At 40.5% G+C, this 24,258-nt stretch overlaps 2 protein-coding genes across 8 annotated transcripts in view; one reads left to right on the top strand and one right to left on the bottom strand.

Moving 5' to 3' along the window:
• Positions 1 to 19,773, bottom strand: part of UCHL3 (ubiquitin C-terminal hydrolase L3) — a 28,697-nt gene extending 8,924 nt beyond the window's left edge. Inside the window, exons 1-6 of one of the 5 annotated variants that reach the window (XM_083501316.1) lie at positions 19,550 to 19,712; positions 17,874 to 17,885; positions 14,187 to 14,315; positions 9,660 to 9,816; positions 9,210 to 9,295; positions 7,023 to 7,070 (exon numbers count right to left, since the gene is read on the bottom strand). In XM_083501316.1, the coding sequence (XP_083357442.1) occupies positions 7,023 to 7,070; positions 9,210 to 9,295; positions 9,660 to 9,816; positions 14,187 to 14,315; positions 17,874 to 17,885; positions 19,550 to 19,591 (474 nt within the window). In that variant the 5' untranslated portion in view covers positions 19,592 to 19,712. Of the gene's footprint in view, positions 1 to 7,022; positions 7,071 to 9,209; positions 9,296 to 9,659; positions 9,817 to 14,186; positions 14,316 to 17,873; positions 17,886 to 19,541 lie in introns of all 5 variants that reach the window. The other 4 variants (XM_083501318.1, XM_083501315.1, XM_083501314.1 and 1 more) reach the window with 4 other exon arrangements.
• A 61-nt stretch (positions 19,774 to 19,834) lies between these two features.
• On the top strand, positions 19,835 to 23,504 carry LOC310706050 (mediator of RNA polymerase II transcription subunit 22-like). 3 transcript variants are annotated; one of them, XM_083501410.1, is made up of 2 exons: positions 19,835 to 20,196; positions 22,763 to 23,504. In XM_083501410.1, the coding sequence occupies exons 1-2, from the start codon at positions 20,173 to 20,175 to the stop codon at positions 23,171 to 23,173; spliced, it is 435 nt and encodes a 144-aa protein (XP_083357536.1). In that variant the 5' UTR covers positions 19,835 to 20,172; the 3' UTR covers positions 23,174 to 23,504. The 3 variants fall into 3 exon arrangements, with proteins under 3 accessions (XP_083357536.1, XP_083357535.1, XP_083357537.1); XM_083501409.1 differs by having other exon boundaries at positions 22,760 to 23,504; XM_083501411.1 differs by lacking the exon at positions 19,835 to 20,196 and having other exon boundaries at positions 20,235 to 23,504.
• The last annotated feature ends 754 nt before the right edge of the window (positions 23,505 to 24,258 follow it).

Below are 24,258 nucleotides of genomic sequence, written 5' to 3'. Positions count from 1 at the left end.
AAAAAGCTGTGGCTAGACTGCTGATAGGGACAGATGATCACCAGTACGTACCTCTGGTGCTCAAAAGTTTGCACAGGCAGCCCATATCCTACCAGGCCAGGTTCCAAGGAAGGTTCTTGTATTAATTTATAAGACCCTGAAGATGCCTTGAGGGTCACCTAATCCCTTATAGCGCTGCCTGATCACGGAGGTCTTTGGGGGGCAGTCCCCGTTAATGGTTCCCCCATGGCTGTCCAGTACTGTGGTCCCAGTTTTATAGAAGTCCCTTCCACTTGAGGACAGACAGGTGCCATCCTTACTGAACTTAATGGCACCTACAGATTTTTGTTATTATTATTATTTCGGCAGGTATTTAAACTGAAGTTTAATTTATAGTTTTAACTGATTTGTGGGGGGGTTTTGTATTCCATCCTTGCAATCTGCTTGGAGACACTGTAGTTAAACAGTATATGGATTGTTTAAATAAGTAAGTAAAATTGAGTTTAGTAAAGGCCAGTTTATATAGCAAGCAGGATCAAGCAGTAGAGCTTTCCCTGTGTTCTACAAATTTAAGTCACCTGGGAATGGGATTATATATTTGAATACTTTCCCCATAGAGCATGTAGAAAATAGGCCTGTCAAGGTGAAGGGTTCAAGTTTATCCTCCTCTCTCAAAAGGATGAGTCCACTAGTCAATTCCAGCTCCAACAGGAGTTACTGACACTAGCACAACTTTTTTCACACGGCTGTTGAAGAACAAGGAGAATACCATCTGGTCAAGAAATCGCACAATTAAAAAAAAAATACACTGTAATTTGAGTACTGGAAGACTATATACTACAGCTATGGCTAAAGGGAGTGTGACTGTTAGACTTATCCCTATACACCTCCTTCCCCCGTGTAAATCATTGCTCCTGCGACCTGCCAAGCGGAGAGGAATACAGTGAATTTAGCAGCAGCAAGGGGGATTGGGCAATCCATGGTGGAATGCAGGAAAGACAATTATTGTCATCTTAAAGTCCTTTGGGAGCCCTAAAATTAAGAGGCTACTCTAATGGGCAGCTCACTGCGCATTCGTCTTTTTGGAACCGGCAAAGTTTCACTGACAGCCTGATGGGCGAGTTGCAAAATGCAGACCTATCACTCAAGAACTGCCCAAAGTTTTCTCATAATTGAAATGCCATAGCTAGATAACATATTTAGCTCTGCATTCCAGAACACCTCAGCCTTATTTGGGAAGGGAGGTTCGGCTTCATTTTCCTGGTGGGTGAATTGCTTGCCTAGAAACACAATAAAAACAAGCTTTGCCAAGGCAATAACTTAGCTCGGTTAACACTTGGCAGGAAATAACTTTACAGCATGTGTACTTTGCTCTGAATAACACGTTTCAGGAAATCAGCAATGAAGAGTCCCATCAAGACAGGAGACAAGGCCATCCACCCAGCACACTGCTTTTATACTTGTAAGGTAGCAGAAACTGATTAGGAAGCTAAGGGTTTAAAATGGGAGTGTATTTCCCAATGTTAAATTTCAGTTAAACTGCATAAATTATACTATTAGATAACCCCTAGCCATCAATTCACTGGATATAATTTCCACTAATCCAAGGTTAATATGTACAAAGTGTTGCTGGCTGGTCTACACACACACGGCTGGCAGGAGCCCTACACTCTAAGATGTTTCTTTTTCTTTTTAAAATGAAGTTTCTAGCCTGTGCAGAACATAAAAGTTAACAAGCAGCCGCCATTTGAAGCAATTGCTTTCAGACATATGCACCTGCTCCTGCCCTTCGAATGAGTGCCGTCATAGCTGTGATTGACAAGTATTAGAGAAAAAGTACACAAACCTAACAGAAGACCAGAAAATGGCCTCAAAATGACCCAGGAATGACTTTTTCCAGACATTTGGAGAATGGACTTTGTGGGTCATTCCGAAGCCATTTTCTTTTCACCTCCTCTGCTATGGAAGAGACTACTGTCTAAAGAAGATAACTAAGAAAAATCCATGATTTTAGCGTAGCTGACTCGATGTCCACTGAAAACCAAAAGGTAGCAACAGAGTTTGTATTCTTCCTAACAGAGGTTTAATTTCATGCAAAAAAAAAAGTTATTCTCCCTCCTCCACAGTTTGTAAACATAAATAAACCCCAGCAAACAAAAATTAAATCTAGCATTATAGTACATCATCCATGTTGCAGCAGGGTATTGTGGTTAAGAAAGAAAGGCTGACATCAGTTCTAGAATGAAGCCCAATACAGCCATACTGTACAACATTGCTGGGGCAGGTGGTCTGTATACGACAAACCTGAAGTATAGCCCACAGCTATTACTCAGTATCTTGTTTTTAGGGAACTGCTGCTGTGTGGGATTGTCAATCACAGCAACAACGTGGGCAGAGGGGACTCTTAAATGCTTCCGCACCCTTGGCAGAAAAGTAGAGAGATCCTTTTACATGGGTTGTGCTGCTGGTATGAATACTAAAATGGGCATTCACATCAAAGACTCCATTCCTTTCTGTTAAAATAAAGGAAGAGAATGTTCATCTGGCCTCCACTGATAATTACAGCAATGCTGTTATGAGGTATAAATAAGAACTACAACAATGCTTTTATAATATGCTTTGTAACAGTTTAATCTTGATTTGATCCAAGCATGGGCATCTGAGCCTTGCTTGCTATAAATTGTGGGTGTCTTTTCATCTCCTTTTGCACCACCACCTATGTAAGATACCATGCCTGGTCTCAGATAAATTGATGAAAGCAGTACCGTAGCATAAGTAGCTTACAACTTGTGAAACTTGAGTCCATTTGCATGGTTTAGGGTAGGCACCAAGGGAGAGCGGGGCTCTTGTGGCTTTAACAGCTGTGTGGCAGGCAGAAATTCAACGGATCAACCTTCTCTAGTATGTGGATACAATTATGGTAAAAGCTCCCCCTGTTAACATTCTGTCTCTCAGACATCTTATTGCTTGAGAGATTTATTGGGGGGGGGGGGCTTTGACCCACCTGCAAAAGGGGAAGTGAACGGCATATTACACAAAGAATATGTGAGTGGGGCCAAGTATATCAGTGTATTGCACACTTGTAGGTATGCATAGCCTTCTTCAGATGTTCGTTTATATATGAATGAACCTGCAGGGGGCAAGTTCATAGCAGCAAGTTCATAGCAGCAGTAAGTTACGCACATTCATTAAATTTATCTGTAGGGAGCTGCCACAGAAATCTGTTCTCTTCACTTTAAGACATATTCCGTGTACATAACCAGCACCCATTTTATGTATGTCCCACCAACCAGAACTAATAATGATGAATTGCTTAATATTTCTGGTAATGAACTAATTAATTGTTATTCCTAGAAATCCTAAGTTTTAGGCTATTTCTTTTTTTAAAGGAACCAATCAGACCATTTTGCCCATCAAGCTCAGAACTGAAAACACTGACTGGCAGCAGCTGTCGGGCTTTCCCAGATGCTGCGGATTCAACCTGGCATCTTCTGGAGGCAAAGTAAATTGCTAGGCCACTGAGCTATGGGGATTCCCAGAGCAAAAAATATAGCAAACCATGGAAAAGTTCACCTAGGAAGTTCTTGCCTCACATCAAATATTCTGAGAATAGCACATTTGGATGCGATATGCAGTCTAATCTGCAGGCAAGCAGGTGAACATTATACACAATGCAGAGTGCAATTCTGTATTTAGCGCAGAAATGGATTATCTCAGCTTTCCTTGTAAAATAGGAAACTGCTAACTACAAGTTTTTGGATGCAATTTCACCTTACAAACAAAGGACCTGCTGTTCTTTGAACTTATGCCAATCTATTTTTGTGGGTTTTTTTTGTTTTACGAGGAAACCATGAAGATTAACTTTGCATCCATGCACTCCTAGAATCCCAACTTCAAAAGATGAGTGCGCAAAAGCAACAGAAAAGAGTCATACATCTGAGCATGTTAGAAGAAGTGTTTTGGAAATAACAGTTCAAGATTTCCCAGACTGAGCCTCTACACAGTTCCATGTTTACTTCAGACGCCATGCTATGTCAATATATCACAAAGTTTAGCTGGTGATATATCGCAATGTTAAAAACCAAAATATTGTCCAGCCCTCCGGAGCACAGTAGGGATATACAAAATATTTATTTGCACCTTAAAGATTCTTTGCTTCCATCAAAACATTGGCCTGGTTCAAACGGTCCCTTAAAACCATAGCTATGAAAACTGGAAGTCAGCCATGGGTGGCAACACAGCAATTGGTGGTGGAGCAAAGCAGCTGTGATTATTACAGTGAGTGCCCACACGCCTAAAATTCACATATATTCATGATTCGGCTTAATGTTACATGTGAACTGAGAGGAATCCATGCTGCACAGGAAGATGTGGGGAGGGAACCACATGATCACACAGCTCACTACAAGCACCGTTAAAACCATTGGCACTGCTACCATCCAAAATTAGGAAGCAATTTTAACAGCAGCACTAAATGTGTTCTAGACATCCATACCAGTGGATCACTGTTTAATGCTAGCATAGCATCTTTTCAGTACCAGCATACAAATAGCCATTGTAGCACGGCTATTACAGCAATCCCTCAGGCCCATTTCAAATACAATGCAACAAGTAATCTCTCTGTCACAATTTCTAGTCAAGATTTTTTGTAATGATTCCTAACTAAATTTAGGACACACACACATATACAGTGGTACCTCAGGTTAAGTACTTAATTCATTCCGGAGGTCTGTTCTTAACCTGAAACTGTTCTTAACCTGAAGCACCACTTTAGCTAATGGGGCCTCCTGCTGCCGCTGCGCCGCTAGAGCACGATTTCTGTTCTCATCCTGAAGCACTATTTCTGGGTTAGCGGAGTCTGTAACCTGAAGCGTATGTAACCCAAGGTACCACTGTATATATATATATATATATATATATATAGCCCAATGAAAATATGCTTTGAATTTTACAGTCATGCACATCCACTCCAGAAAGCAACTTGTATACATTTAGCAAATGGAAAAAGGCATCTGGCAAATAGAATTTCATATTTTAGCACCTAGTATTGTATCCCCACCTAGAGGTTACGCAGCACAATTTTGCTTTCTACACCCTTGTGATACAAACAGTGTAAGCCAGTAATAAAACGAGGCTTTCCCAACTTAAAAACTCACAAGGTCAGGCACCCAGCCCATTTTAGTTAGTGGCTGGTTCACACAGCTTGTGGTTAGTCTGGAGAGCGCTAAACCACAGGCCCGGGTCAAATGAAACATTAAGTCAAGCCACACCTTAGCTTGGCACGGCAGCCAAAAGCACCAGGGAGGAACAAGGCAGATGCAAGCTCATCTTCAAGAAACTGTGCATTCACCCCAAACCAAGTTTTAGTTTCATGGGATGTACAAGCCAGGCTACTAACACTGAAGTCCTGTGACACTTTAAGGACTGACAAATAATTACAGCGTAAGATTTTGGGCGCTCCAGCCCAGTTAATATTTGTTAGTCTTTACTGTGCCCACAACGCTCCTTGATTGTTTTTGCTACGAAAACCAGCATGGCTACGCCTCTGCCAAGGTTTTCACCGTAATGATTCATTTAACCTGTTGCAAGCAAAGCCAAAATGGGGAATAACTGAAGCATTTCAGTGTTTAGTAAACAGCACTACGTTGTTCTCTATCCTACAGCCTGCCAGATACAATTTTTACCTCTCCATCACCATCATTGCTCAAACATTTCTGTAAGCAGGCCTTGTGCTTAATTGCATCTTTTCACAATGCACAGGCAAATAATGCTAAAATAAAACCAACACAGAAATTGTTGATTTCTGCTGCATTTAGTAAACCTGGCTGCATACGCTGAAATTTCTTTCATTCCGTTATTACGCTATATGAATGATATGAGACAAAGTATGCAGCCATGCTTTGGATGGCCTAATGTGCTACATATAATAATAATAAGTTATTATTGTAACTTAAATGTTACATGTTATCTTTAAATACAAAATACTAAAGTATCCGTTTTGCCTGTTGTGGGCCTTTGGTGCACAAAGTTTTGGAAAGGATCCACTGCAGGGGAGACCAAAATCTAGTAGCCAAACACTCATGAGGAAAGCTTAACCATTTTAAGGCAGCGCATCGTGAACTAGAGAACACATGAACACGCCAATGCTCTCAGGATTTCTTTTGCCTCAGCCCTATCCCAAAGAGGCCAGGAAGAAGAAGGTGGCACGCACAGGTGGGATATCGGTTTTATTGTATGTATCCTGCCTAAACCTTCACCTATTGATACTTTGCCATTCATGATGGCTAATGGACACGATCCAGAATTAAAGACAAGAATAAATCCTGCTGAAATCAACTAAATAATAGAAGCATTTCCATTTTATCATTGATTCTACCAGATTGATCTTTTTTAAAAAAACAACCCAGCCACCAGGCTATAACCACAGCTGTCTCACCACATGGGATCAGATCAGATTAGGTTAGGTTAGAGAAGAGTGTCTTTTAGCATTAAATGTGTTCACAATGTGCTCACCATGTATGTGCTGGTGTGAACTGAGGAGGAAGGGTAGGAAGAAGACAATGTTCCTATGGTAAGAAAATGATTGTCCATGCATTTACAATATTAAATAAAAAGCTTCCTATTAATATAGCACTTTCCCCAAGTTCTTTAGCTGTAAGGCCTCATTTTAAAAAAACTTCATATAATAAAACATGACTAGAATTATCCTTACCATACTGGTGGCAGAAGTGGCTTTTTACTCAGAAAATTAATGGCTGAACTGACATCGACCTAAGCACTGCTTCTTTACAACTATGAGCCAGTATAATATAACAGATACCAGTGAAACATATTATATTTGTAACTTTATATATTTCATACATCCATATGGACCCTTGCTACTTCCCTGCAGGATAGATACCACTTTTCCCAGTTTTTAGCAACCTAGTGGAAAAAAATTACCGAAAAGAGAGAACCCCCCCCCAACAACTTGTTAGAAACTGCATACAGAAAGATCCCTACTCAAAATTTTATTCAGGGGGAAAACACATTAAGTTCAATACCTCAGTTTGACCTTCATGGGCACTGGATTCATGAGTGACACGGATAGCCTGAAATAATAAAAAGGCAATTAGTTTATAGGCAAGATCTTACATTATACAGTGATTTATAATAATCCAAGTGCCAAACCCAGATTTTTAAGTTCCCTCCCACTGTCTAAATAAAAATACCATTCTAAACTCTTTAACCAAATACCAGCAGTTTTTTTAAATGAAATCATGTACCTTCAGATCCCAAGTAGCATTTAGGGGAAGTGTAAGTGGATACTGAGGTGGTAATGAGGTCTAGATTGATGGTGGGAGAACCTCATCATCCCCTCTCCATCCCAGGGTTGGGGGGGAAATTAAGATGGTCTCCCCGCAAGAGACTTGTGAAAATGAAGGGATACTTGAATGTTATGGGGAATTTTCCAGTTGGCATGGCTGGTGTGGCCCTGACTTTACTGCAATAGTGAGACGGAGGAGCTCCAGGCTAGACAGCAGCTAGAGTACAGGTGTTGGTTTCCTAGCAAAACCAAGAAAACACAGATTAAGAGCCCACAACTGTGCCTACTGGCTGTGATGCCACTAGTACACCAATATCCATCCAAACCATCTTCATCAAATCAAATCAAAATGTTTATTCGGCTTTACGCCCATCACAAAGCACAACACACAAAACAAAACAAATAAAACAGCGGTCTCGTACAAGCCACAAGTAATATAACACAATTCACAGCTCACAAGGACAAATATTGGCAATTCAAAAGAAAAATTTAAGATTAAGGTTAAAAATTTAGGCACTACGCTAAAATCAATATCTGATGTCAATATCGAAAATTCTTATAACTATCAATAATCAGCTAACATTCCATTCCGTCTCTTGTACGAGAGGACGGCTGTTAGGAATTTAGCAACCTGTAGAGTAATATAAGGATCTACATCTTGAAGAACCCAGGCAAGCTGTAGGTCTACTGGTTTGTCAGCCATAGGCTGGATTATGGAGTTTAGTATACTAGCACGAGCTGAACTGTACATAGGGCAGATAAACATAACATGATGTAGAGATTCAGATGTTTTCATTTCACAAGCACACATTGAAGGGACTTGGCCCTTAGTGAATCTATGTCTCAGCACGTTTGTTGGAAAAACATTGAACCTAGCTCTAATGAAGGCATATCGGTGAGATGCGGCCATAAGCGATGTTAAGTAGGACGGAGCACGGTAGGTCTTCATCAAACAAGGTTGTACAGGTGCCGGAAACCTTGTTTGCAAGCAGCAAGGGACTGGATCAGGGATCTCTCATTATCACATGGATGCTGCACAGGAACCTTATCTGTTACAGGACCAAATTTGAGCTGTTGGCATGCATTAATATATAAAGCCCTTAACAGCATCAAACCAAACCATTTGAAGGAGCATCTCTTTCCAAATCTTCCAGCCTGGGCCTTGTGGTCAGCCAGACTGGGTGGGAATGGGGTGTACCTTGAGAGGCTTTTGGCAAATGAAGTTGTCTCTCTGAACTCAGGCATATATGTGAGCAGTCCAAGTGTAAATATTTGAATGCTTCTATGATGCTGCCTTTCGTTTTATTCCACTGATATTGTCTTTCAAGCAACAAAGGGCAGTGTATGTGTATACACACACACACACACACACACACAGAGAGAGAGATAATAAAATTCAGCCAAATGTATGTAGTTCTTAGGTAAAGGTAAAGGGACCCCTGACCATTAGGTCCAGATGCAGACGACTCTGGGGTTGCGGCGCTCATCTTGCATTATTGGCCGAGGAAGCCGGCGTACAGCTTCTAGGTCATGTGGCCAGCATGACTAAGCTGCTTCTGGCAAACCAGAGCAGCACACGGAAATGCTGTTTATCTTTCTGCTGGAGCAGTACCTATTTATCTACTTGCACTTTGACGTGCTTTCGAACTGCTAGGTTGGCAGGAGCTGGGACCGAGCAACGGGAGCTCACCCCGTCGCGGGGATTCGAACCACCGACCTTCTGATCAGCAAGCCCTAGGCTCTGTGGTTTAACCCACAGCGCCACCCGCGTCCCATGTAGTTCTTAAGACTTCCCTAATAAAAATGAACCCAAAACCCTGCATTGACTGCCCCACCCAAAGCCTGTGCAATCTGGCTTGACATACATGGGCCTAAAAGCAAAATACTCCCATTTCCCAAATTTATATTAAGGAATGATACTGACTTCGTAAGTTTCTAGATATTTGGCCCTCTCTTCAGGACTCATGGGCATAGAGTCATCTAGGAACTTCTTTAGTGAGGAGTCAGTTTCTAGAACAAATAAAAGAACATGAATTTAAAAATATGTTAAAATATGTTACTTTGAACTCTACGACAAAAAGCATTGCTGAACTTATCACATCTTATTTATTTCACATGAAGTGACAACATAAATAATTACAGTACCTGTTAAGAACTGAGGACAACATTAATCTTAAAAATCCATGCTGAATTTGCTATATATTTTATTCTGCTGCAGCTATTCATATTGTGGCAATTGTTTTCCAAGAGCATTTCAGCCAACTTTTGCTTATTTCTAAGTTTTCTGCAGTTCAGTATAAGCAATAAGCAGTTCAGGAGCGCCCCCTACCCTTCAAACCATTAAGAGGCACCACAGTAGAAATGAAGTATTTACCAAAGTTAATTTTATCCCTGTTGTTTGCAATAGCGTGAATAAGCCCAATAGTTCCACAGGCGTTGCTGATTGTTTGCTTCATGAAATACACTGATGGTTTTACTTCTTGTCCCTGAGCTTTTATTTTTGCTTCCTCTTCCGTTCGGAATGTTTCATACTGGAAGGCAAGAATAAAAAACATGTAGCAATTTGCTTTTTCCCAATTCTGTTTTTTAAAAGAATAATACTATAACATAAGCAGTCCTTGCCAAAAAGAAGCAATACAACCTAAAAATAAAGTTTGTTCATGCTTTGAGATACTGCCACTAGAAAGCTGGAGACCTTTCTAAACATTATAGATTGTCTAACTGACTGTTTTACTCTCAGTAAACATGCATCAATTTATGCTCTTAGCATGGCTAGTTTCACTGCTAGTAAGACAAATTCACCATCTTCTTTTACAAAGAGCACATCACAAGCTAAAGGTAACTACTATCAACTGAAGCAAACTAAACCTTGCCAGTTTTCACATCTGCTAGCTCATGCTTAAAGTCTATACACTATTATACTGCGTTCTTCATTGGTTGAATAATCTTCATAGCACATTACAGCTAGTTGTGTCTATTATATAGCACATTCTGTTATAAATCTACCTGCAATCTCTTCAGTTGACAAATGTTTTAACCTTTGCTCCCAACCAAGCTAACTCAAGGAATATAAATCATTAGAATATCCTAAAGCAAACAAACAAGCCTATTGTACAGGTGTTTAACATTTCCAAACATATTTAAACCTTTCCCGGATTTCAGCAACTGAGATACACTACAACTTGGACTGTTGCAAAGGGCTGGCTCATGCTGAAACAAACCGTGGCACAGCAGCGGGGGGGGGGGCAGCAAACCAGCTAAGGGCTCCTCTTGGGTACCCCCCTACAATCTTGCAAAGCCAAGATTTGGCTAACCTGGTCACAAAAACCAGGAAAAAGTCATATTTCAAGTGCGATCCTAGCCATGTCTCTTCAGAGGAAAGCCCTGCTGAATTAAATGCGGCTTGGTCCAAGGTAAATAGGTTAAGACTGTAATGCTGGTAAATTAAAGCAGCTTAGGTTTTCATAGCAACAAAAACAGTTGTTTTGCGGAAAACCACATACTCTGTTGTTAAATAAATATACACACTGAGCAACACGCATTAACTTTTGGCGAAACGGAAGCAAAACAGCAAGTCAGCTCCCGATTTCTGTCGGTGAACTCTGCAAAGGAACGTTTTTGTGAATGGGATATAGAGACTGACTATAGCAATGGAGAATGGATACATTTTACTCTGACTACCTGAATGGTTACATTCAAAGGATTCATACAGTAACTGCATCAAGTTATCTGTTGGATTATAAAGTAAAAAAAATCTACTGACAGCTGGAGGAATTAGAGCAGACCTTTTAAACTGGGAGAGCTGAAAAAGGAAGGGGGAACGAAAGGAAATAAAGGAAGCCAGAAGGTAACTCTTAGCACATCTGGGGATACCCCCGAAAGTGGGAAAGAGCCTGGAACAGCTTCCGAACTAATTTCTACACCCCAAGTGACTGAAAGAGCCTGACAAGAAGGACTTGTTGATTCAAACTCCAGCACTTTACTGAATTAAATAATAAGACAACTTGCCATGGAATTACAAACAGGAAATAATACGGAGACATAAACTTTGGAACTATTGTAAGCCAATACAATTTGAGACAATTACAAGCAGATAAGTACAAATTAAAGAACATTTTAGTTTCTTAAAGACACCAATTTAGAGCTGAACTGATTTATTTTGTCCTTTCGGCTGTATTCTGGATTTTTAAATTATTTTTTACTTTCTTCTGTCTTTTTTATTTGATACCCTTTTAATTGTATATTTTATGTCCCCTGTTATATTGGAAGTTTTTATTTCTTTTTTCCCTTTTCGTTTGTGCCTTCCTTTTGTTATATGATTATAAGTTTTGTTGTTGTCTGGAGGGAGGAGGCAGATAAGAGGGAAAGTGAAACTGTAAGGAAGTTGGGAGGGGGGAAAGTCTCACGGTTGGAGGGAACTGGGCTAGCAGGTGTGACCTTGAACATCTCAAATAACACTGGGAACCGACTGATAAGACATGGTGGACAAGGAGGGTACAGTAACAACTAGGAGGGGAGCAGCTGCAGCTGCGGCAGCCAGCAGAAGGGCTAGTGGACAAGCAGAGATTGGGAGAAAGGGGAGAAAGAGCAGACAGACCTTCTGGCTCTGCAACTTTCTGAACTCAGGAAAGAAATGGTTCAATCAATGCAGGAATTTACTCGATCCAGTTGTGGCAGTAGCAGCAGTTCAAGTAAATTCCTGCATTGATTGAACCATTTCTTTCCTGAATTCAGAAAGTTGCAGAGCCACTACTGCTGTTCGTATTTGTTAGCTAAAAAGTGGAAAACCCAAAAATTACCAACGAGAGAGGAATGGCAGATGAAGATTATGGATTTTTCGGAGCTAGCCGACCTAACCGGAAGAGTCTGTGACCAGACAGAGGAGGAGTATCAGGAAGAGTGGATTAAATTTAATGATTATTTAGTTAAATATGTTAAGTTAAATTAACTGAAAACAGCTTGCAGATACTTAATTGGCTTAGGATTTTATTTATGTTAAGTGATGAATTAATATGTTTAATTTCATAAGGTGAAGATTTAAGGATGTTGATGTTTAAGTTAAATTTTATAAGAATTATGATTTGGGAAACCGTTAAAAGGATATGCAATGAAATTCAACCAAGGGGAAGCAGGGAAGTCATTTAACAAAGTTAATAAGTGTAAATTTCCATAAGGCTATGATTTATGTTTGTTTGTCTTATGTGTTTGTTTGTTTATAATATTGTGAAAACCAATAAAAAAATTGGGGGGGGGGGAGGAATTTACTCGATCCAATCAAACACTGATTGAACAAGTATGCAAGCATATTGAAAACTCAAACAGAGTTTTGAAAGAGCAATTTGGGATGTTGGGAGACAAAGCTTATAAATTAGAAACCAAGGTGGACAAACTGGAAGAAGTTAGAGATGAGGTAGGAGAACTAAGAGAAGAAGGGAATTGTGGAAGGGGTTCAAGGGAAACAGGAAGAACTGGAGCACCAGATCCTCCTTCTGCAATTAAAGGATCACCACACGAAGCTTTGCTGCTCAAACCACTTGGGAAGAAAGGAAAGTGGCTTACATATATTGATCTGTTAAAGGATCAAGATGGGAAATGGAAATTAAGAGACTACGAAGAAATAAAAGACCATTTTCAAAGTTGGTTACATTATCGACAATTATATGAAACATACAAAGAAGACAACAAGAAAGGCTTTAGTTATACAACATCTAGATTTCAAGAAGAAGTGGTAGAAGGGAAAGTAAAACTATTGAAAGGTGCATACAGTATCTCGTTACAATGGGAGACCAAAGACACGGAGGTGAAAGCAGTTATGATTAAATGGGCGCACGACATAGGCCACAATATTATGTTGGAAGACTGGGAAAGGTTATGGAAAATTGACCTAAAATTTACAGATTGTTCTTTACTGAAAGAAAACTACATGAAAATGATGTATAGATGGTACATACCACCAGTACAATTAGGGAAAATGTATAAAACGGGCTCAAACCTATGTTGGAAAAACATAGGTTTTTCCAACATAGCAAGGAAAAAGAAGGGACTTTTTATCATAAGTTAAAACGTTCTGGGAAATGATATATAATGAGTTAAAGAAAATGTTTCATTTAAAAGTTGTGGGAAAAGCTGTAGCTTTTTTATTAGGGATTGTGGGGAAAGACCTGCCAAAGAAATTTAAAAATATTTTTATGTATGTGACAACGGCAGCAAGAGTCTTAATAGCACAAGGATGGAAGAATGAAGAAATCCCGAAGAAAGAACTGTGGCAAGAAAAACTGATGGACTATGTGGAATTGGCAAAGCTGACATACAAACTACGTGACAAGGATAACTGACTTTAAAGATGAATGGGAACCTTTTATAAAATATTTGAAGAAACAACAAAATGAATTGAACTCTCCTTGGCAGGTTTTGAATAAACATTCACAAAATCTTTATTGGTAATATATAGATAGACAAACTCAGGATCTTTACAATTTGACAACATGCAAATAAAAATATGTGTTGAGAAACCAGAGAAAGGAGTTGAGGGAAGTCGGGGGGTGGGGTGGGAGGGTGGGTTTCTGTCTAGGGGGGAGGAGGGAAACGGGGGGGGGGGAATAATATGGATAATGTATCTCTGTTAAAATCATTACGTTGAAAATCTTAATTAAAAATATATTTTTTTTAAAAAAAGAAAAGAAGCTAGAGTCTCTTCACCCAAACAAGGTTCATGAAGGAAGAAGATAAAAATGGGAGTGAGCATGTATGGAACATAGCTTTGTTCTAGTCTGATAAACCATGGTTTGTCAGACCAAGATCTGAACCTACCAAAGCCTGCTTTCCTTAGGTCATTTGTAAGACACCAAAGTTAAAGTACTTCATCGGGAAGATAACTGTGTTGAAGATAAATAAGAATTACCTTTTCTGTTACTGGAAAGAGGAGTAGGATGGCACAAACAGGTCTTGGCACCATGCTAAGGAGTTCTGGTTCCATGCCGTAAACATCCACAAATTGCCAGCTGGGATGTATCCCCAGCTGTTTGAGAAACTAGTAAAAGAGAGATACACATTAAGCATTTATCAATAAGTATATCCGTCACACAGTGTACTGTAAAATAAATTCTTTCCAAAAGAAAGGTCATATTTAGCATCTTTCAGTATAGTTCAACGTAGACAGCACAACTGACAGAGGATGGTAGTAATATACAGCAATGTTAAGTTATGTATTATTAAGAAACTGAATTCTTCAAAGCTCAAGGAAAAATGGTTTTGCTTCTGGAACTTAAGTGTAGCTGAGATCTAGGCGGCAATGCAATCAGTTTTGCAAATTTAAGGCTGCCTGTGGCTTGTGATTCTCAAACTGTGATTCCTACACCCACCCATCCCTGCATTTTAAAGTAACTTTTCAAACTCGGAGGACTTTTATATAAGCGGTTTGTGATGTGGCAAGGCAATCTTCTACTCAAAGTAAGAAATTCAAGGTTTGCACAGCCTTTGGGTGACACCCACCCACCGCAAAGAAGCAACCTTCAAACTATGCTATTCCTAATTTCATTTCCCACTGCTCTCTCCAGAAATTAGAAAGTAACACAGTTGAGGATAACCAATTTTATCTTCAGAGACTCATCTGCACATTCTCTTACACTAATCAATACAGATGCACAAGAGAATAACTGTTCACATAGGTGACCCCACGTTTTCCACACAGCCTCTGGCTTAACCCCTTAATCCTTATCCTGACCTGTACTGGATTTTAAAATGTGTTAACTGTACTTGGTAATAGCCATCACTTGCTTTTCCGATCCCTACTTAAGTTAAAACAGAACTGAGGAGATAAACTACACCGAATAATTGATGGAAGAGGCTCAGGTATGGAGACAGACCCATGGTGTTTCTACTGCCACAAAGCACACTAGGGGACCTGCAGCATGTACCGTATTTTTTGCTCTATAAGACTCACTTTTTCCCTCCTAAAAAGTAAGGGGAAATGTGTGTGCATCTTATGGAGCGAATGCAGGCTGCGCAGCTATCACAGAAGCCAGAACAGCAAGAGGAATTGCTGCTTTCACTGCGCAGCGATCCCTCTTGCTGTTCTGGCTTCTGGGATTCAGAATATTTTTTTTCTTGTTTTCCTCCTCCAAAAACTAGGTGCATCTTGTGGTCTGGTGCGTCTTACAGAGCGAAAAATACAGTAATTCTCAGATGCTTCACTAATCATAAATTGCCATCCAGGAAAAGGCCTTAAATAGGGTTGCAAAAATCTGAAGGTGTGCATAAACCACTGATTATGCAGAGCTTGAAATTAAACAGCACCTGTGCATGAACACAGATATAGAAAACTTATACTTGGTTGTTAAAATCTAGTTACCGATGGTACAAGCCGGGCCACTGGAATTCAGTAGATCTTTAACTTGTGTGCCACATTAATGAACCTGCTGAACTCAATCGGATCCCACGCAAACAGCATTTATCTAGCAGATAATGCATTTACAATGCCGGCTTTTCAGGGCGGGGTCTCTGTGCCACTTACTCTGCAAGTTTATCTTCTTTCAGTCTTCCATATACTCTGCCAAAACCCAGCACTGACTTTTCCCAGCTGGGGAAACCCAGCACCGTGCTATGGAATCAGTTCATCTCACACTCACGCGACGCGGACTTCCACCACAAAGTTTAAAGGTGGCAAAATGAATGCCGTGACACGGCAACTGTCGCTTGACACTCCTGCCTGCCTGAATCTTAGCACTGTGGACATGGAGAGGAGAAGAAACAGCAGCTGCCATAATATATTGCTGTACCTCCTCCTCCAGAGTAGGCCAAGCAGGAGAAAATATGCACTACTTGGAGGCATTGCTTGCTTGCCATAAGGTCGGGCAACTGTGTAATTACAAGGCTGAATAATCCTTCTCAAAAAAAGAAAAAAAAAAAAGAAAAAAAAGAGAGAGATTGTGAGGAGGTAAAGGTAAGAACCACATTTACTGAATTTTACAGGGATGGCTTAGGCAAGAGTTACTGTACTAGTACTTATCTGTCACATAGGCCTAAAGGGAAATTCCTTCATGAACCATATGTGCTGATGCACTAGCTTTTGAGCATGCCAGAAAACTCATCTGCTGTGAAAGATTTCGTTACCACCCAAGCAATAAGCAATTAACCTGTCTCGTCTTCTCAGGGATGCTGTTGAGCAACATCGGCAAAAGCCTAATGCGTCACATTCGAAAGATCAGATTGCAATTCTTCACAAACACCACAAACCTCCTCCTCCACATACCCAGCTCAGATTCAACATAAATTAAGATTCTGTATTCTGAATCTTGTACAAGAAAGTGCCTTGATGGTCCTTTATAATTAATAATAATAATAATAATAATAATAAATTATTATTTATTTAATTATTATTATTAATTATTATTAATATTATTATTATTACTTATACCCCGCCCATCTGGCTGGGCTTCCCCAGCCACTCTGGGCAGCTTCCAAAAAAATATTAAAATACTATAATACATCAAACATTAAAAGCTTCCCTAAACAGGGCTGCCTTCAGATGTCTTCTAAAAGTCTGGTAGTTGTTGTTCTCTTTGACATCTGGTTATCTATCCTCTAAACAAGGGGTTAACTAGTAACTTGCATATGTTTGTTCTTTTAAAAGTCACCCCTCATATTTTATACACATATTCAAAAGGAGGTCACCCTTCCACATCAACTCCATCACTTTTAATTGTTATCCTTTCCTAGAAAACTGATACTGTCCTATGCATACAGGAAGTGCATTTCCTTCCTGTGGTGTCACCTAGGACCAGTTATACAGGACAGAGCAAGAACTATGATAGGTATGGCAAAATACAGAAGTTGCATAGTCAACTATCCTGGGTAGCTGACATACACAAAGGAAGATGATACCCCATTCCATTAATGCTTAAGACATGTTAAGATGCAAAAGATATGAAGCTATGGTGAGCCAAACCAAGTGTTATAGAACCTAAACAATGTTTGATAGAAACAGTGATGTTTGAGAATCAAGTTTCTAAGCATTGCAAATTATGATTAACAAGATTAAAGATACGGATACTTAGAAACATTATGAGACCATGCGATAAACAGTGGTGAACACTGTTATCAAACACTGTTTATAAAACTATAAAACACATTTTTACGTTCATGAGTTTATTTTCTCCCAAACTTAAATTCTCCACAATAAGATGCTTTCCCTAACGAAATGAGTAGGCAGCAAGGAGGCGGCCGGGGTATAATTTTTCGTGGTGACTGTGCAGGGCCTTGAAGGAGAATGGGAAACTCCCTGGCCTTAAAACAGGGAAGGCAGCGAGTCAATTTCTTGCAACAAATGCAAACATGTATTGCAGCATAAGCTTTCGTGGACCAGAGCTTACTCCATCAGATGCCCAAGTGTTATCCTCAGCTGACGGACGAGAGAGTGCCTGTGGGTGGGTGTACAATACACAGACACACATCCATGCACTCAGAGACAGAATAAAGGAGGAATGTAAACATCACAGCCAAAAGGTTATGGGACCAGAAGAGGTGCAAAACCCAAGAATAAAACAAGCAAATGGTTATCTTAACAAATAAATAAATAAAACATGCTCACCTGGTTTGTGACCTGAAAAAACCAGGAAGAAAAAAAATGTGGTTTAGTTCTAGTCAGTCACTAAGCAGTAAAACTCAAACTTTAGCTCATTCCCCACCTTCCTGAAATCCCCAACAACTCATGCTCCCCTATGCATAAACCCCTCATCCCAGTCCCCCCCCCCAATTATCTTTCATGCTGTCATCCTTACGTTATACATCTTGAGTTTCTATACTGTAGACCACCCTGTGATCGCCGGATGGAAGGTGGCATATAGGTTTAATAAGCAAGCGAGTAAACAAACAAACAACTCCCCCCGCCCCCGTTTTTTTGTCATTTCTCTCCCAACCACTTTCCCCTCCTTCCCAAAAACGAACTCTGAATTGACTCCTACTGCCACTACCACAACCCCAAACTTAAATATATAAAATGCAGGTGTTTGTCTATATGCATATATGTGTGCATGCAAGTGTGTGTGTGCATACATGTATATAAACTGTATATATATATGCATATATATGCACATGTATACATATATGTACAGTGGTACCTCGGGTTAAGTACTTAATTCGTTCTGGAGGTCCGTTCTTAACCTGAAACTGTTCTTAACCTGAAGCACCACTTTAGCTAATGGGGCCTCCTGCTGCTGCCGTGCCACCAGAGCACGATTTCTGTTCTCATCCTGAAGCAAAGTTCTTAACCTAAGCACTATTTCTGGGTTAGCGGAGTCTGTAACCTGAAGTGTATGTAACCTGAAGCGTATGTAACCCGAGGTACTACTGTATATGAATAGATGTTTGTGCAAGCATATATATGTGTGTATATATATGTGCATGCATGCCTATATTTATACTTGTGTGCATAAATATACTAATATATAGATGTATATAAATATGAGTATGCACATGTGTATGCATTAGTATAAATATCTATTACATTAGTATAAATATCTATTACATATGTACACGTGTGCGTATACTTATATACAAATGTCACTAAATATGTGAGTGTGTACAAGTATATACGTGTGCATTAATATAAATATATTGTGTTACGTAGATACATATATGTGCATATATGTGTGCATGAGTACATATATACCCTGTTTCCCCAAAAGTAAGACATCCCCCCAAAATAAGACCTACTTCCAGTTTTGCCTCTCGCTGTAATATAAGGCCTCCCCCGAATATAAGGCCTCCCCGATAATAAGGCCACCCCGGAATATACGGCCCCTGAAGCTACCGTAAGGCATTGTACCGTATACAGGTAATAAATTTCCTCTCTTTTTTTGTTCAACAATAAATGTGTACCGTACTCTTCTTCATGGAAAAAATAAGACATCCCCTAAAAATAAGACCTAGCGCATCTTTGAGAGCAAAAATTAATATAAGACACTGTCTTATTTTGGGGGAAACAGGGTAGATGTAAATTAATATGTGTATATATTCATGTAAGTCTGTGTGCATTACATATATCTCTCTCTCTCTCTATCTAGATATATATATATATATATATATATATATATGTGTGTGTGTGTGTGTGTGTATGTGTATACACACACACACACACACACACATATATATATATATATATATATATATATATATATATATATATATATATATATATATATATGCGCCTATACACCTCGACGTGTGCGCGGCCCCCTCTTTCCTCCCCGTCCCCCGCTCTCTCACCTCGGGGTTCGCCTCCAGAGGCAGCCAGCGGTGGGACTCCATGGCTCTCTCTCTCTCGCTCTCTTCCTCTCTCCCTGCTGCCGGCCGGGCTTCTCGACACCTCGCTCTCCTGCGCCCTCGACGCGCTTCCGCCCGGAGCCCCGGCCCGCCCGCCCCGACGGACAGCGTCGCTCGCAGAGCCCGCCCCGCGCCCCTCCCAGCCGGAGAAAGGCGTGGCGCGTACCAACGCCTCCCAAGACGCGCGGGGGGGGGCAGGAAAGGAAATACGCACGCACATAAATGTGACCCTCCTTTTGTTTTTCTTTCACCCCCTCGCCGCCGGTATTAAAACAACAGAATAAAGTGAGGACCGCGCGGCGTTGTGTAAATATGCGTGGTTTCCTTCTCTTCCCCCCCCTCCTCTGCGATGAATTGGTTTCTCCCACGCCCGGCCGAGCAGCTGCAGGGGCAGCTTGCTGCCTCTAGAGGGCGCAGCTCGAGGTTCTGCTGTACTCTCGGCCGGCCCACCTGAGAGGCCAGGTGAGGCGGCGCAGCATCCGCAGCCTCTTGTTCCTGAGCTGGATCTTCCCTGGAGGAGAGAGGAGGAGGCGGCTGCCCTCTTGAGGTTCCTTTCAGGCACCCAAATGTCTTGGGCCGGCCCTTACCTGGTAACAAAGTTTAATCCCTTGGGGGACACAAGCCTTGTGAGAAAGAAGTATATAAAAGTATATAGAAGCAGCGCTCCATGACAGTTACCAGAATGCTTTCTTGGGTTTAGACTGAGAATAATGGAATTGTAATAATAATAGCGTACTCAGCTGAGTTGACAGAAAAACTGAGACGTAATACTGATCAAACATTTCTTAAGAAATGGGGCATGTACAAAAATACCTGAAGAATTAATGTAATGACATGATGTCAGTGGCAGGACTTGAATGACTTTTGTGGTGTGATGGATAATTATAAGAGAACATCATATTGATGAAAATTAACAAAAAGAAAATGGAAATTAATAGTGCGCTACATAGACTAAATGGTAAATCCATTAAGGGGTGGCGGGAAGTCGTTGGAAACTCAAGAAGAACATACTGTGGTGTGATGTAACAAATATTGTTTTCTTTTCCTTTTTTCTGATTAATCCTTTTGTTTGTTACCGTCCTTTTTAATCTCAATAAAGCATTAAAAAGCAAAAGAAGAATTGTAGTAGTAGTAATAATATTAATAATTAACTATTTCTACCCCGCCCATCTGGCTGGGTTTCCCCATCCACTTTTGGCAGCTCCCCAAAAAATATTAAAAACATGATAAAACATCAAACTTTTATTTTTAAAGTTGGAAGGGACTCCTTGCATTGAAAAGCAGCATTTCATGCCAGTATCTCCAGCTCAGTGCACCTGGAAAGGGTGAGGCAGAGCTTGAAATGAAACTACCTTCCCATTTTAACATGTAGATTTTGGGGGCTGACTGCCTAATGTAGTTTTCTTTTCGCATATTTAACTGGCATTGAATGTGAAATAGTTATTTCTGAGGGTGTTTAATATGCCAGTGTTTAACCTAACTAGGACATCTTCCCTCTGAAGCTAATGTATATGTATGGCTGGAGTAAAGGATAAGGTCAGTCTGGCTAGTCCAGCATGGGCCAGTACGGTAAATTGCTTCTAGTTTGCACGGTTTGAAGGTCCAGATCAGATGCTTAGGTATCCAGTGTCTAAATACGGGACCCTGCTTCCTTTTTGTGGCGCACTTACCCATACAATGTGAATATATGGTAGTTTCTTCTTTTAATATTGAAGGTGCCGTTTCAACACATTAGACCAGCCAGCAATTTTTTATTGAGCAAGACTGCCAAGGAAGCCACAACACCATTAAATGAATGATTCACCCCCTGTTATTCACCCCAGTTTCTAGCAGTTAATAGCAAAGGAACAGCCTGAGCAAAATCTTCCAATACCTGAATACCTGATCATCCCAGATAATAGTTGTTGACAGCAGTACTTCCTGCTGTCTGATTGTTTTTATGATTAGCTTTTAATTAATACATGACTATGGCATTTTGATATCAGCTTCCGTGGATGCCTCAGTGCTGATTCACAATTTTTATATGCGCAATGCACATGATGGCGGTACACCTTCCATGCATCACAGAGCCACAACCAATCACAGCTTTCAGCAGGTGTCCATTGGATGTGTCTAGGGATGTCCCTCCCTTTCCCATCTGAAGTTCCCAAGCAACAAGCACTGCTGTACTGCATTTTTTTCGGTTTAGCTTCTTTTGCCAATGATATAGCCAACTTAGCGTGGCCAGGGTGTTTCATCACATACAGGAGACCCTCAGCTTTCAATTGGGTTTTATTCCAGTATGTGAGGCCCTAATCATGTATGGTCAAAACACGTTGGATTCAAAGGTGGGTGGGATTGCCAGTCTTTTTTTCCCTCAGACACCTAAATCCTTTCCATCCTCTCTTATTTTTTTATTTGCTAAGTGTTTAAAGCTTGAATGCACACAAGTTAAATGTACATAAGTTGCAAGTCACCTGTAGTGCATGTTCTATCTCTTCTGTTGTATTCTATTGCAACTTCAATAAATTAATAGCTTGTTAAGTACCGTAACTTAATGTTGGAGTCTGCCTTAGAAGATTCTTTGTTCAAAAACAGCCACTTTAAAGTCAGTAGCAATAAATGGATACAAAACCTGACATCAGAAGGGGTAGCTATTCAGAAACCCCTGGGAGAAAACGGCAAGCTTTCAGGACACTTCTGCTACTGACCTTAAAATGGCAATTTTCAAACACAGAAACGTCAAGATCAAGCATGAAAATGCTAAATTACAACAGTTTGATAACGGGATTTGTGACAAGAGCAGCCTCTGCAATGCTGGAACGAAATAATCTTTTCCAATCTAGGTGGGACTGTGTTTAAATTTATTACAATCAAGCAATCATTTTATATGTATGCTGCCTTTCCAAAGGTAAAACCATGTTCAAGGAGGCTGACAACATATAAAAAAATACATAACCACAAAAAGTAACAAAAGTCGTCATGAACAATGAACAAAACATCAAAAAGTACCCAAACAAAACGTTTTCCCCGCCCCATTGGTTGGACGTAGCCAATGAAGGACAAATTGTTCGCAAGGGAAAAAGAGAAAATGGCTGCCTGGCTGCAAGAGGATTACATGTATTGAATAAGTTGTAATTCTTTCTGACCTTTCTTGCCCCCACAATGTCGCAGCAGCACGTGCTCCCCCAGAGCAAGGAAACCCTCCTTCAGTCTTACAACAAGAGGTTGAAAGATGACATCAAGTCTGTCATGGATAACTTCACAGAGATAATCAAAACGGCAAAGATTGAGGAAGAAACTCAAGTTTCTCGGGCAGCCCAAGGCAAGCAAGACAACTATGAGATGCATGTCAGAGCTGCAAATATTGTTCGGGCTGGCGAGTCTCTTATGAAGCTTGTCTCTGACCTAAAACAGTTCCTGATCCTCAATGACTTCCCTTCCGTCAACGAAGCCATCAAGCAGCAGAACCAGCACTTGCGCAGCCTTCAGGAGGAATACGACAAGAAGCTTACTGCCCTGCGTGATGAGATCTCCATGGACTTCTATGAGCTGGAGGAAGAATATTACTCTTCCAGGTACAAATGAAGCCATGGACGGTTCCCCTGTAGTAACCACAACAATTTCCTGTTTCTGACATGGGGCAGGTTGTGTGTGAAAACAACAACTGTCCTTGTTTTAAAAAGCATCCCTAAATTCTCAGCATCCCAAAGAATCCTGGCCCCAAAGCAGTTTTATTGAGTACTTTATGTATGGCGTGAGAGGTGGCTGTTCTGGAGGGCAAGTGCACCATGTCACTAGGACTTTTTGCACGGAGATGTGGAGATCTGCTCCCTCATCGACACTGTGATCTTGTCACCTAAATGACTTGCAAACAGGAATCAGGATCTTGATTAAATTGCAATCCTAACCATGTCTACTCAGAAGTCAGGACCGGATTTAGGTTTGATGAAGCCCTAAGCTTCTGAAGGTAATGGGGCCCTTTATATGTCCAGCTGTCCTTTGTCAACAACAAGTTGTCGCTGGTTTTTATTTTGAATATATGCTATACAGTCAGACTTTGGGTTACAGACACTTCAGGTTGCATTTTTTTGGGTTACAGACCGCCGAAACCCGGAAGTACCAGAATGGGCTACTTCTGGGTTTCGGCAGTCGCACATGCGCAGAAGCACTAAATAGTGCTTTGCACATGCACAGAAGCGCCGAATCGCAACCTGCACGTGCGCAGACGCGCTGCTGTGGGTTGCGAATGTGCATCCCGCACAGATCATGTTCGAAACCCGAGCGTCCACTGTATGGCCATTTATGGACCTAATAGGAATCTAAAGCCATTTATACATAACAAAACATGTATTTTATCAAAGTACATCCAGTTCCCCCCCCCTTTAAATTTTTTGGAGACCCCCAAGAGAGTGGGGCCCTAAGCTATAGCTTGTTTAGCTTATACGTAAATCTGGCACTGTCAGAAGCAAATCCTCTTGAATTCAATGGGGTTTGTTCCTAGCTAAGTGGGATTAAACTGCTTTGAATTTATTAATTTTTTACAATCAAGTGGTGTATAAATTTTATGAAATAAATAATAAATGAAGATGCTGGCTTTAGGCCACATTCATACAATACATTGAAAGCACTAGGATGTCATGCTGAACAGTTATTGATTCCCCCGGATAATT

The sequence above is a fragment of the Podarcis liolepis genome (assembly GCF_965112155.1).
Source record: "Podarcis liolepis genome assembly, chromosome: 4".
In the NCBI taxonomy this organism is placed as follows: Eukaryota; Metazoa; Chordata; class Lepidosauria; order Squamata; family Lacertidae; genus Podarcis; species Podarcis liolepis.
This window is presented reverse-complemented; position numbering and strand designations above follow the sequence as displayed.

Bases quoted from the DNA above. Each gene is read 5' to 3' on its own strand.
- LOC310706050 (XM_083501409.1), top strand. From the start codon at position 20,173: ATGTCTTGGGCCGGCCCTTACCTG. The intron at 20,197-22,759 runs GTAACAAAGTTT...ACAATGTCGCAG, and splicing joins CTTGGGCCGGCCCTTACCTG to CAGCACGTGCTCCCCCAGAG.